At 28.3% G+C, this 14,265-nt stretch overlaps 2 protein-coding genes across 2 annotated transcripts in view; both read right to left on the bottom strand.

Moving 5' to 3' along the window:
- Positions 1-6,840, bottom strand: part of LOC123014435 (pancreatic triacylglycerol lipase-like) — a 26,238-nt gene extending 19,398 nt beyond the window's left edge. The window contains exon 1 of the mRNA XM_044413567.1: positions 6,714-6,840. The gene's annotated coding sequence lies outside the window, so the exon portion shown is untranslated. The remainder of the gene's footprint in view (positions 1-6,713) is intronic.
- Positions 6,841-9,772: 2,932 nt separating this feature from the next.
- LOC123015555 lies at positions 9,773-10,593 on the bottom strand. The gene is made up of 4 exons (XM_044415339.1): positions 10,529-10,593; positions 10,345-10,480; positions 10,185-10,292; positions 9,773-10,132 (listed from the first exon to the last, which is right to left on the bottom strand). The coding sequence occupies exons 1-4, from the start codon at positions 10,589-10,591 to the stop codon at positions 9,843-9,845; spliced, it is 597 nt and encodes a 198-aa protein (XP_044271274.1). The 5' UTR covers positions 10,592-10,593; the 3' UTR covers positions 9,773-9,842.
- Between the last annotated feature and the right edge of the window lie 3,672 nt (positions 10,594-14,265).

Raw genomic sequence — 14,265 nt, forward strand, 5'->3', positions numbered from 1 at the left:
AACGAAGATTTGAATTTTTTAAGATTTCGCTAAAATGTCAACTTTTGTCTGTTAGTCGAAAATAAAAGACGATAGCGGGATGCGTTTTAACCAATATTATTTTCTTAAAAAATGAGCCCCAGAATGTATTACTCGTTTTTGGCTAAACCTCTTAGTTTCGGAGATTCCCTATTCGGACATCCACAATGCACCACCCTGTACATAAAATCAAATTTATAAACTGGAGTTAATACTATTTAGCTCTGAGGTACAGATATATTGTAATCTATCAGTTTTTAACATTGGATGATTACGAATAAAATAGTATACAGGCTGTGCCCCAGGAAAAAATTCAAGTAAGACAATACACCAAGAACGTGGAAAAAACTTCTCTATCAAAAAATTTAGACATTTATTTTTTGACATTTGACATTTTTTTATGTCTATTTAATGATACTGATAATATTGTATATATATTTTTTTATAATTATTTAGCAAAGGTACAAAAATTTTGCCAATAAAAGCCACAAATAATATTAAACAGATACAACTTCCTTGTTTTCTCTTCTAATAGCCTGTAGGTAAATTATTTTTCCAACAGAAATAAATAGACTCAAAGTGCAAAATTTAAACTCTCATAACTTCGAAATTTTAATAAATAGAATTTTTTCCTGTATAAACCTCAAAGGAAGGCTTCATTTTATCCTCACGTTTTAATTATTCAACATTTGGTTGTAATGAAGCTCTTCTTTACTCGGTATGTAATATACATTATTAGCAATTTGTTGTAATTTGTGAGTTACTAGGCGCACTTAAATTTGTAATTTCTACTCGTAGGTACAAATTATAGGCAATTATATAATAAATTATAGATACATGTAAGTACCGATAATTGTAAAATCACTTTTTTGTACTTCTTTTTAGTAGGTATTTTCATATTGTTTTATGCTCACGTTATTAGGAAAAAATTAAAAATTAACGGCTGTTTAAGTTAATCAATTTTTTATTTAATATTTTTGTATTGTATTTTTTTTTTTGTAAGAACTACAGTATATTATTGTTGCTTTTAACCATTTTTGTTCACTACTTCCACTGGCATTAAATTGTGGATTTTTACATTATGATCTATTTTTTGCGGAAACCGCTTATGTTTATAATAATGCTCAAATCCACAACAATGTGAATAGCAGTGGAAATAGTGTAAAAAAGTGGTAAAAACCGCAATTAGTTAAGCCTCATCAAAACCATTAAAAAACTTGTTCCTTTTTGTTCTCATTCACCTTTGGGCCACTTTAGTGATCCATGTCAGTTGCGTTTCGCATCTTCTTTTACCTCATTTCCTGTCGTTGTTTAATCGACAACAAGGTGAAAAAACGATTATGGCAATGTGTGGTCAATTAAACATTGTTACAAAGAACAAGGCTTGACGCCTTTCTTTTTGCGGTTATGCGCTATTCTGTAACATGTTTTTGTATGGAAATGGGACAAACTACTCTTCATTCTTCTATTACGTGATCATTTTAGCGCACTTTTCAATCTCTTCTCCAATTATTGCATTTTATTTTTTTAAATGGTCTACGAATTATTTTTTTCCTGTCTATTATTATTTCAATTAAAAAGCAGTTAGTTGTGTTGTAAAATGGTACCAACTACAAATGTTGCGTTCATAAAATAAGTATTGCGTTAAATTCTGCAATTTGTAACTTTCAAACAGACGATTAATTTTGTATTTACCTTAATAATTATTGTAAAAACTACGTTTTTACTTCCTGCTAATTTACACTTTCTTGATGGGTTGGATAAGGTAATTATGAAATTGTATTGATCACAATAGTTTAGCACGTGTTTTCTAACCAAAATTTCTGCCTTAATTGATTATCTCCTTAGGTAAATTGCTCCAGACTTGCACAATAATGACTAGGTGCAATGAAAATAAAGAATAAAAAACGGTATCCATGAACTAAATTAAAGAAACCGTTTTAATTTATACAGTAAAAGTGGATTACGAATTATTTTGAATTGTAGTTTAAATGTATAAATTTGTGATTGTGAATGCGACAACATATTATAACATACTAATAGAACATTTGATTAATTTAAAAATTAGAATGAAAATAAATGGACGACGTGAATCGTCAATTTTTGCAAGATTCTTATTATTATTTGTAACAAAACTAAATATTTAAAAATAGTACTCGGATTAAAACTTACAATTTTATTTAAAAAGAGAGTCTTATGAATAATTTCATGTATAAATTTATTTTTATGTAATGCTTTTAAATTATTATTATGTTTATTTTATGATAATTAAAATCAATAAATTAATCACTTCAGTTCACATCACATATCATCAAATGGCTATAGACAGCTAATATTAAAATTATTTTAAAAGAAAGCAAATAAAAATGAAAASATTTGAATAACGTTTAAACACTTTTTCTTTATTGTAGCATATTAATTTACTGCAAACGATAAAAAAATTAAAACAAATAATTTAATTCAAATGTGAAAATAAAAAATTAAACTAATAAAAAAATTAACTTACAAAAATAGGTATTTTGTTAAAAAAAAGAATGTATGTTATAAAATAAAAGGAAAAGAAGTGAGTATAAATGTTTTCGGAAATCAAGAAGTTGAAAAAACTAAAAATGTTTTCTATAAAAATTAACAGCATATTTTTGAATTCTCATAGACACTTTTCACTTATTTTTGTGTTATATGTTTTTGAAGAAAATTAGTGAACACTCAAACTTTCAACAAACCTGCAATTTTATATGGTAATTTTATATGCCTCAAAGTGCTTCTACAAATTTCACATCACACTTAATGAATATTCATTTTTTAATGGCTTGATACAATGTCTTCAAATATTTCGCTAAGGCTTTGTATGTCAAAATTTCACAATTTATGTTTAAATGTCGCATAACGATTTCCTGGTCGTGGTGTCTCAGGTCTTCCTGAGAGCCGATGAGGTGTGAAATTCAAAAAGTCAACTATTGTAAGAGATAAGCAAATAAAGGAACATTTACTGAACCATAGCCGTAAGCGTAAGCACAGTTATTGCTTAATTTTCTGCAATCGCAGTCGAGAAGGTTAAATAAAACGAAACGTGTGCGTACAGCTTTCGTTTAAGATGTCATGTTTTTAAATGACTTTTGCTTTCAATAGGAGGGACCATTCTTGGCAAGGACGTGCCTGCCAGATAAGGCATAATGCGTGATTTTTTTTAATGTTGGAATGGACAGGAGTGGGGATTTTCATTGTTGCTTCGATTTGTTAATTGTTCTGAAACGCAGTGACGGAGGAATGGCGTTTTTTACCTAATTTTGAGTTTTTTAATTTTCAACGATCTTGATATTGTTAGTTTTTTTATTATTGTTTGCAATACTTTTTAGATTCTTGAATTTTTAATTCATTTTCTGTTTTGTCTTTTGATTTCAGAAAGTTGAAAAACGTTGATTATTATCGTTTGTCCCAAAAAAGGCAATAATTTTGGTTCATGTTAGTGTTTTTGAATTGATATTTCCTGAAGTGTCATTTTTTGAGTTCCTCGTTGGAAATAAAGTTTGTGTGATAAATTTTTTGTTCTAATTCTAATTTTTACAAAACCAAATTGTGTGAAATAATTTCCCATTTGTATGCATGTACATTTTTGAGTAAATCTGAAAGCTAAATGAGTTTAAAATTTGTGTATTCAAATTTTGATTTAATCTTATAAATGTAGAAATTTTGCAAACTAGGGCAAAATAATGGGCACACGTATAACAACTTTCAGATAATGTTTGAACAGATTTTCTATTTTCTATCACTGTCGTCTACCGCATTGTAGAACTTTGTTTTTAATTAAAACCGTGAAAGATATTAAAACAATTTAAAAACTAAAAACAATTTTAAATGATTGTTTATTTATAAGGGAGTTGACTTATTTGATTCTAGATTTCTAGAAGGTTCGGGTCAATTACCACTCACATACCGTTCCATTTAGGAAAACACATTTACTTCAAAGATAAAAAGTTGATTTATTTTTTATTTTTGTTGGACAGATTAGGTTTTTTTCAAGGCTAGATTTTTCAGCTATACTTTTTTAATTTCAAAATTCAATTCTGATTCTGAACACAAATTTGAAATTTGAAACCATGATTCACAGAACATTTTATTTAATTACTATCAAATTTTATCGTGGTAATTAATTTAGCGCTTGGCAATGCAAAAATTTTATTCGAATTACTTGAATTTTAGATTGAATCTTTAATCGGCCCCTAATTCAAAGCGTTTATTTTACATACTTTCAAAAATTGAAAAGATCTCTTTACAATTTTTTCATCTTTTTCAAAATAAGACTAAAGAAATTTTCAGTTTGAAGTTATTTCTCCAAAATTTTTTCAACTTTTAGTAATTTTTACTTAATACAATACAACCTCAGTTGACCGATTAGCAAAGCTTCCGGAAAATTGGATAAAAAATAATGTCTTATGAAATGAAAATGCGTTAAATACTTTTTATATAATTTATTTAATTCACTATAATACAATTTTAAATAAAAAAATAAAGGATTGCTAAAAAGTATAGGTATTTTAAAAGCAGTTTATCAAATTGTAATGAATATAGGTATCTGGTTTATACCGGGTGGGGCATCGGTTACGCGCACTTAATAAATCGCAACTTCTAATTAATTAAAACTGCGATATTTCATATACCTAACTAATTATTGATAGGGTATATTTGAAAATTTTTCTAAATTTTGTTGGTAATAAATGAGGCCGTATCAGTTTTGTGTGTTTTATGAATACTTTCTGTTAATTTACACTAAATGAATCTGTACATCAAACTTTGATATCACAATTACAAATTTTGATTGTTAGATAAATAATCGCTTCTTTTTACCGTGATTTATGACTAAATGGCATAATTTGTCAACAAAAGAATCACTTTCTGGTAGCCGACCACTTTGAAGTCTCTTATTGTTGTAAATCTTGGAATCTTACCCTAATTACAGTTTCCTATTGTCACCTAAATTTACGATGGCACAAGTGGCAGGCCATAAATAAAAATTATTTTCAAAATTAAAATGGAAAATTGCGTTTAATTCCAAATCTAATTGGTATTTCTTTTTCTGATTTCGTAAACAATTACAGGAAGTGAATCTGCGCAGGTCGGTACAAAAATTAGAATTCAACGTTTTGGGAAAAAATTGCTTTTTATTTTTTTTTGGCTTTGTTTGTAAAGGAAAAATGACCAAAAAATTATGAAATGTATGTACCTTATCAATACCTAGGCAAGTAAAAAATTTCAACAATTTTATTTAATTAGAAGTGGGGATTTTAATTCTTTGACAAGGTTTTTGTACCTTTACAGAAAAATTGCAAAAAAACATACAAGATCATCGGTAACAATAAATCACATAAAAAAGGTCAAATGTCAAAAATTTTGACTTGACTTGAAGATAAGATACCAGGAACATGGAAAAAATGTAAAAAACAAATCTATCAGTCCAAAAATTTTGACACTTGACATTTTTTATGTCTATTAATTGATACTGATGATCTTATACAGGGTGAATATAAAGTATGGAACCAAGCGGTTTTATTTTTAAAAATTTGCTTCCAGAAAATAATAATTAATATAAATTAAAGCAATATAAAAAATGTGATCGTATTTTTAGAACGAAATTTTGTTTTGTTTTTGAGTTATGCGATTTTTTTTGTCCAAATTGCAATTTATGTGAAAAAATTTTTTGAAAAAATTAAATATAAAGCAGATAGTTGTAATCCTTAGAGTATAGCTTTTATAAGAAAAATGATTTTGTAGTGGGTTGCCATTTAAAAAAATATTTTTTTTTGTAGAACTCAAAACAAAAGGTAATTTCGAAAAAATTTATTCTTGTTAAATCATCACATTTTTATAGTACTTTATCACTCATCAATTAGTTTTTTCAAAAAATAAATAGTTTAAGCAAAAAACGTTTGGTTCCATACTTTTTATTCACCTGGTATATGTTTTTTTATAAATTACTTAGTAAAAGTTGAAAAATTTTGCTAATAAAAGCTCCAAATAACGTTAAACAGAGTTTAGGATATAGCTTCTTTGTTTCCTCTTTTAATATCCTGTAGCAAAAAAACTTGGTAAATTATTTTTTCAACAGAAATAAATAGAGTCAAAGAGCAAAATTTAAACTCTTATAACTTCGAAATTTTTATAGATTATTTTTTTTAACATATTTTTTCCATGTTCCTGATATTACCTTACATTTTTCTCTGGGGCGCGAGTTCTGGCTCACCCTATACTCGAAACAAATAAGAGTAAAATTTCAGTTCAATTTTATAAACAGTAGTTAAACTTTTAGCTACTCGTAAATCTAGAAAATACCGACTATAATATTATACATAATTTTTTCGCCTTTATATCTAAACACTAAAAGTAATTAAGAAAATAATTAATTTCTTATTAATTTGAGATTCTTTCACGACCACATAAATATTATATTATTGATTGGCAGTCGTGTTTTCACTTTAAATAAAAAACAACATATTGCAAATATCAATATTTTCTAATAACAACGTAAACCAGCTTTTATTTCAAAGAAATAATTAATAAAATTAAAACTTTTGGATAACAAAGGTAGTAAATGCACGCCACTGTCCCTGATTAATTTATCGTTAATCACCGACAACCCATAATTGACATTTCCATTAAACCGAATCATCATTAGTTTCATGGCCACGCACCAACCTCACCTGTTCCAAAGGGCCTCCCGAATCACTCCACACTACCTCGTGAATCCCCTGAAAAAGTGTTATGTAACTCAGCACTTTTACGACCAAACAGCACCGAAGGCGCACTCACACTGCACCACAGCGTTATTGTTGTTGTTGAAAACATTTTACTTTCTCCACCACTGGAGCGCGCCGCGTAAAAATCGCTCCACGACTTCGTTACTTTCTAATCCCATCAAAGTTGCGTCATTTGGCAACGCCACGATTTCTTGGAGTTGAAGATGCGTTTGCAGGAAGTTGGAGTTAATTAGAGGTGCATCCTCTTCGAGGAACTGATGCGAGGAGGAAGCACCGTGGAGAAAGTCGACGGAAATGGGAGGTTGGCCGGAAGCGACGCTTGAGGAGGCGATCATGACCCTGCGAAGGTTACAAACAAGTGGGATTTTGGGGCTGGGACAAGGTGGCAATATGCTTCCTTGATACTTTCCAAATCGTGTGTTGGAAAAGTTTATTTTGGTCCACTTGGTCGAGAAGTGCTAGTTGATTGCCATTTCAGAAAGATCCAAGTCATCAGAGGGCCCCAAGCAATTACACTCATGGCATTTGATTTTTTAGAAACATTGTTTAAAAAAAATGCGTTTTTAATTTCATGTACACAAATCTGATAAGTCATAATAATAATGATACGCGCAAGTTTCTCTTTGGATGTTTATGTAAATTACAGTAACATGACACTGGAATTATCTCAAGTGTAGTTAATGATTCGAAAAGTATGTAAAATTACTAATAGTTAATGGTTGTAATTTCAGTAACAAAATGTAAAAATTATTAAAGTAAAACTAATCTGGACGTATTTAAAAACAGTTTAGTTTGTTTTTTAATATACAGGCTGTATTAAGCCATAATTTCATAATTTTTAAAGACGTTACAGACAATACTCCTTTAATCAAAGTAGAAAAGTTTTTTTGTTATGAATCGTTTGCTTGTCTTAGATAAAATGAATAAAAATGTTCTATTCTTTCCACAGTCTACCTTAATTAATTTAATTTTTAAATCACCTACTTAAAATCAAATAATAGTAAGTGAGAAAGACAACTTAATGAGGAATCCAAAAATAATAAAATATACAGGGTGTTCCATATAAAAAACTGAAATTGATTTCACTTCCGGTGAAATCTACGCCAAATAGTAGATGATAAGAAACTATTCAACTTTGTTTTAAGAAATATTGTCATATCTTTAAAAATAATGGAGTTATGGCTTGGGGCGTTTTGCATATTCCACACTGTATACCTAATGCAAGAAAAGTAAGCAAACCTAATGAAGTGCAAAACGAAATTATAAAAAAATAGATAGCATATTAGATACTCGTTAGATATTAAAAAAAAATAGAAATACAGTAATAGTCCTTTAAATATGGTTTGTGCATTTCATACTTTTTTTTTGTCTTTGGTTGTTTGAATTTAATTTTTGCAACTTTTTATTTTTATTTATTTTATATTATTTATGTTTTTCGTTCTATTTTTGAATTTTTAACGTTAGGTATAATTTCTGGTTTTTTAGGTATGTTTTTGGATTTTTTTTTATTTTTTACCTCTATTATCGATTTTTGAAATTTTTCTTCATTTCTTTATTTTTCCAACATTTATGGCTACCTACGTTTTGTAACGTATCTCTTCTTCAGTACATAGGTATACGTTTTTTATGTTTTTTTATTTTTTAGCCTCTTTTTTACTTGTTTTCCAAAGATTGGTTTCCAGTCTTTATTTTTTCCAATTTTAATTTTAATTTTTTTATTTTTATTATTATTCTGAAGCTGTTTTATATGTTTCTTACGTCACTTTGTCTCGTTTACATTTTCCAACAATTTTCTATGATCTATTTTTGAATTTTTAACGTGTTTTTTTTAGTCATATGTTTTTAGATGTTTTTAACTTTTTTTGCTTTTGTTTGTCTCATTTAAGTTTTTTGTTTTTCAAATTTTCTCTTTTTTTGTATATTTAATGTTATATTTTTGGTTTTCGAGACGTGATTTTAGATGTTATTAACTTATTTGTTAATTTGTGACCACTGTTTTCAATCAATTTTGTTTTTTTTTCTTTATTACTTTATTTTTCCAATATTTTTATCGTCGTACGTTCTGTAACTATCTTTGCAATACATATACATTTTTTATATTTTTTGTTCATTTTGTTTACTTTTTTCCTTGTTGTTAACTAATATTCTTATTGCTTATTTTCACTCATTTTTGGTCTCTTTTATGTGTTTTTTATTTTTTCTAATGCTGGTTAAAATATTTCTGACGTCACTTTGTTTCAATTACATTTTTCTATTTTTTCAAGTGTACTTATTTCAAAATTTCCATGTATCTCACTTGCTTTTATCTGATTTTTCTCTTTTAGTTTTGTCTGTTAACTAAATTCAATAAGTCTTTCTGTTTTTGTTTTTAATGTTTGTGCTTTTTTTCGCTTTTGTACTTACCTATAATAAATTGAAAATTTTATCAATTTTAATTTAAAATAAGAAAAGCATTTTTGCCCCTTAAAAAAGATCCTAGGTAGATTTGTTTGAATATCAGTTTGATATCTCCTATACAACAATCTTAGTAAATCTTAGTAATAATAAAAATTTTAATGAAATTCGGTTAGATATCTTTCCTGGATAATTAAGTTTAGCTACATAAAAGGTGTTATAAAATAGACAATATTTTCAAAAAATATCAAATTCACTATTTAAAAGAAAATGAATGATATCTGTAGATAGGCAACCAATATTAACAACCATTCTTTGTATTTTAAAATTGGTTTATTATTTAAAAATTTCAGACAAATTTTTAAATAGGCCAAAAATTTTCTATTGTGATTACACCATCACCTCTCTTTTTAAAAGTTCAGTTTTCTACATTATACTTAAAAACCATATAAAAAACCAATCAAAATTCTGCAATAAACAAAAAATTCTAAATTATTTTTTCCCACAAATCGTAAAATTATGATTGACGTACAAAACATTCACAAAGAGATTTGTTTCCCGGAATTGGTGTATGAAGAAAATGTCCCAAAAGTCAAAATCTACACACACACATTTTCTATTTTTATTTATTTATAAATTAAATTTACTTAATAAAAAAAAATATGAGATGTTCAAATATCAACTTTTCAAATGTCGTCCTATTCTGTACATAGCAAAGGCCAACACGAGATTAATTCCCCAGAGTACGAAACCTCTTGCAGCTATCACGAGCACCGTAATTATGCCATTGACGCAAATTCCTTCATATGATAAAGCCATGTAGCCCATTTCCTTAGCCTTCCTGTAACACTTCCCATAGTCTGCACCCAAGATAACAACAGTAATGAAATCCAAAAAACAAACAAGAAAAGTGGCATAACTCCACTGAATGAAGACTTTTGATTCGTTTGTTTGTTTTTTTCGTAAAACTGAAAATTGTCAGTTGGAAAAATGCTTTTATTGATACTAAAAAGAACTTACGAAGTGCGGAAAATATTATCCAAATTATATTAGTAAAAAGATGAGTCCACATAAATCCATGGAAAACACTGCCGGTGAGAATTTGATTCGGAAAAGCTTCACCACTATCTTAAAAATAATAGATAAATAGAAAATATAAGAAAAGTTTACAAAAACTCACAGTTCAAAAACATGTTTGTTATAACCCTATTTATATACTCCATATATGACTCAGGTATAGGCTCAAAATTGGACGGTCCTTTCACATAGAGAATTATGCTGATGATTGACATGATTTCCCATGCTGTACCTTGTATCTGAAAACAGCCATAAAATACATCATTTTATTCAAAAAAGAAACTTACAATGCCACACCATCCTGCAATTTTTTTAATAAGAATACGAGTATCAGCCAATGTAGACTCCATCATTCTGTATATCGTCATTGATTGATACATGAACTTAGGTATATATACAGATAATTACAAGTACCTACTACAAGATAAATTTTGAATGAGTAATTCTCTGAACGCATTAAATAATAAAAGGATGTGAGGATGTGACGTAAGGAATTTAAAAAATCATTTATCTTTTCTCAGGCTAGGTAAATTTCTAATAAATTGTCAATAAAAAAATTAAGCAAAAATGGTATCTGCGACAAAAAATTTATTTTAATGCAACATAAAGCATACAGGGTGAGTCAACGAGTTGAAAAAGTCCATTAGTGACCTCTAAATGGGAAAATTAAAAAAAATTATATAGGACATTGATAGCCTAAAATTAATTTCTAAAATACAGCGTGTCTCAAAAATAAGCTACAATACAAACTTCTGTTTTTTTTAAATGAAACATCATATGTTTCTTAGCTTTTTTAAATGTTAGATGATAATATTTTGAAGACAAACTTTTATTGGTCGATTTTGTTTAGTTTTAAAAATTCTCTTCTTGAGAAAATATCACTTTATCATTCATCAATTAGTTTTTCCAAAAAATAAATAGTTTAAGCAAAAAACGTTTGGTTCCATACTTTTAATTCACCTGATATATTATTGTGAAGGGGTAAACCGCAACACAAATTTTTTACAGCAGATTTCCTTTTTGACTTTGATTTCTTCATTTCCCTGCTTTTCTTTGTTTCCTCCTCTAATTCCCTGTGATGTATTCTGATTCCTCATAATTTCATTAAGATTTGTCAATAAATAAATGAATCCTTTCAATTTTTCGATAATTTTCCCTGATTTTCTCATGATTCTCTCAGATTTCCCTAATTTTGTACACTGATTTTTCTGCTGTTTACCCCTTGTGTTTAAGAGTATGTAATGCAATATAAAACAAAATAGACAATTTCAGTGCCTAGTTATATTTTGAAAGTTGACTGATGTTGTAAGAGATGAATTCACATTTTTTTATTTTTTAACAACTTTTGGCATGTTTGGAAGTTTGGAGATCAAATCTCAAGAAAAATAATGATTAGTGAGAAGATTGAAATCATGAATGATATCGTTTTAAAAATCCACTCGTAGGATAGATAGATCCTCAATCGTTACGCTATCATTTTTTTACTCAACTAGAAATATTTATTTTTGCGCCGGCCTCAAGACTTGGAATACCCTGTTATATCGTGCGATCAAAAAAAAAATTAGAGTAGGCGGTGATTAAAGTCTTTCCCTTATTTTTGACATTAAATGTCAACGGAAAGTTTGACAAGTTTGCGTTTTATTTATTTTGAGTAAAATAATGTTCGCACTTTAGAGCAGAAAATTTTTATTGTTGCATTACAAAAATGTTGTACAAGACGAAAACGGTGAATGGTCATTTTCACTTTCAGTTTGTGTGGAAAATTTCCAACCCAGATTCCCAGCCAACGTGTTGCCAACTGTAGAGTATTTATTAATCGTCGCCTACTCTAATTATTTTTTTTTTTGATCCCACGGTACAAGATAAATGAACCGAACCATCCACGAATGGATTTTAGAAAACTTTACTTATTCCCAAAACTGCATATAAAAATTTTCCTGATCTAATCGCTGATTTATTTGTTTTGCTTAGATACTTGTCACAAGTATTATCAATTTTTTTATGTATCGTCAACGATGACACGGCAGAGATTCTTAAACAAATTTAAAATTATTAACGGAAGTGAGATTATTTCTTTTTTTCACGTGAAAGCGTCAATCGAATGATAAGAAAAGTGTTTTCTACAAAACGTGACATAAAAGATTTCAAGATACAGTCGCGTGCTTTATATTTTAGTCGTCAATGTTATTTTTTGACAAACTTATTTTTATATAATTTGAAATTTGTGCCATAATTTTATCAATAATAGAAAGTCAATCGACGTTTAAACTATTTTTGACTTTTTAAGATAGAAAAATCAATCACAAAGAAAATTGCGCAATTTCGGACCTAAAAGAATTTTTTTTGTAACATTGACGACCAAAATTTTGCACGTGCAAAATGCATTAAATGTAACTTTATTTTTTTAATTATATTTATTAAATTTGACCACATTTGTCAATAAAAAAAGTAAAGTCAAAATTGTGTTTGCGATAATAATTTTTATTCTTCGACACTGTCAAAATTTTCGGTTTTTCTCTAGTGTAAGGAAGTTTTGACAACTGTTTGGCATTTCTCAATACAAAACGTCAAATTATTTTTAACAGATTTAAAGCAAGTTTAAGCCTTGTTGACTCTAATTCGAAAAATAAAATGTTGTATTCCACTCGTTTAAAAATCCACTCGGTCAAATAGAGAGTCCGATTTACACTCAAACTCGTCGAATAACTGATATGTTTTGAATTTTAACTATACTAACATAGTTAATTATTGTCGAGGGGTAAACCGCAACCCAAATTTTGTACAACAGATTTTCCCTTTGGCTTTGATTTCCTCATGATTTTCCCTGCTTTTCCTTGCTTCCCCCTGGTTACTCCTGTTTTCCTTATGATTCCCTCAGATTTCCCCAATTTTGTAGACTGATTTTCTCTGCGGTTTACCCCTTAATTATTATGTTTAAAAATATTTACACATTATTTTATCTTTTAACAATTTTTGCCATGTTTAGAAGTTTGGAGATTAATGCACAAGAAAAATAAGGAGTTAGAATAGAAAAAGTTCGTTTTGAAAATCCTTTTGTAGAATATATTAAGGCCGACGCAAAAATAAATATTTTTAGTTGAGTAAAAAAACTTTATAGCGTAGGTAAACGCTTTTCAAAACTTTTAGCTTATGGCAGTGAAACCAATTTAGAAAAAAAATTAAGTTATTGGATCACATATACAAAATATTTTTGAAAATTTCCAAAACAAGTTCCTAGAGCCTTGCTGCTATACACTAAAAATTTGGTACAATATCATCCAACATCAAAAATATACAGGGTGATTTTTAAATGAACCGACAAAATTTTATCCTTGGTAGTATTAAATGAGAACATTCTTTGTTTAACCGTTCTCCAAATAAAATATTTTCGAGGTAAAGCATACGCCACTGATATGTTCGTAAATAGTATTAGTATAGGTAGTGGAAACCATGGTATTAATTTGGTGAAAATGTACTTAATCATCGCAACAATTCATAAACGCCCGGATCAAGGGGATGCTGCCCCTAACAAATATAAACGTTAAAAGGGTACAAATTATCTCCATTTCCTTGAGAAGCTCTGATAAAATTTTGTCGATCTATTTAAGAATCACCCTGTATTTAATGCTCAATCGTTTACGCTATCATTTTTTTACTCAACTAGAAATATTTATTTTGCGCCGGTCCCAAGACTTGGGACACCTTGTATACAAGATAAATGAAAAGAACCGAACCATCCATGAGTGCTTTTTAGAACAATTTAATTATTTCTGCATATTTTATAAAAAATGCATATAAGAATTTTCCTTATCTAATCATTGAGTTATTCGTTTTGCTTAGATACTTGTTACAAGTATACACACTACATCTTTAATCTCGTCAACGATGACACAGCAGGGATTCTCTGAATACTTACCTAAACGAATTTAAGTTTATTAACAGCGAACGGAAGTGAGATTGTCCTTTTTTCTTTATACAATAATAATAATATTTACAATAATATCGAGCGATCAAGATAATTTGT

Source organism: Tribolium madens, unplaced genomic scaffold (assembly GCF_015345945.1).
Source record: "Tribolium madens isolate multiple individuals breed KSU strain unplaced genomic scaffold, Tmad_KSU_1.1 Scaffold_19;HRSCAF=116;Tcas5.2_LG9, whole genome shotgun sequence".
Lineage (NCBI taxonomy): Eukaryota > Metazoa > Arthropoda > Insecta > Coleoptera > Tenebrionidae > Tribolium > Tribolium madens.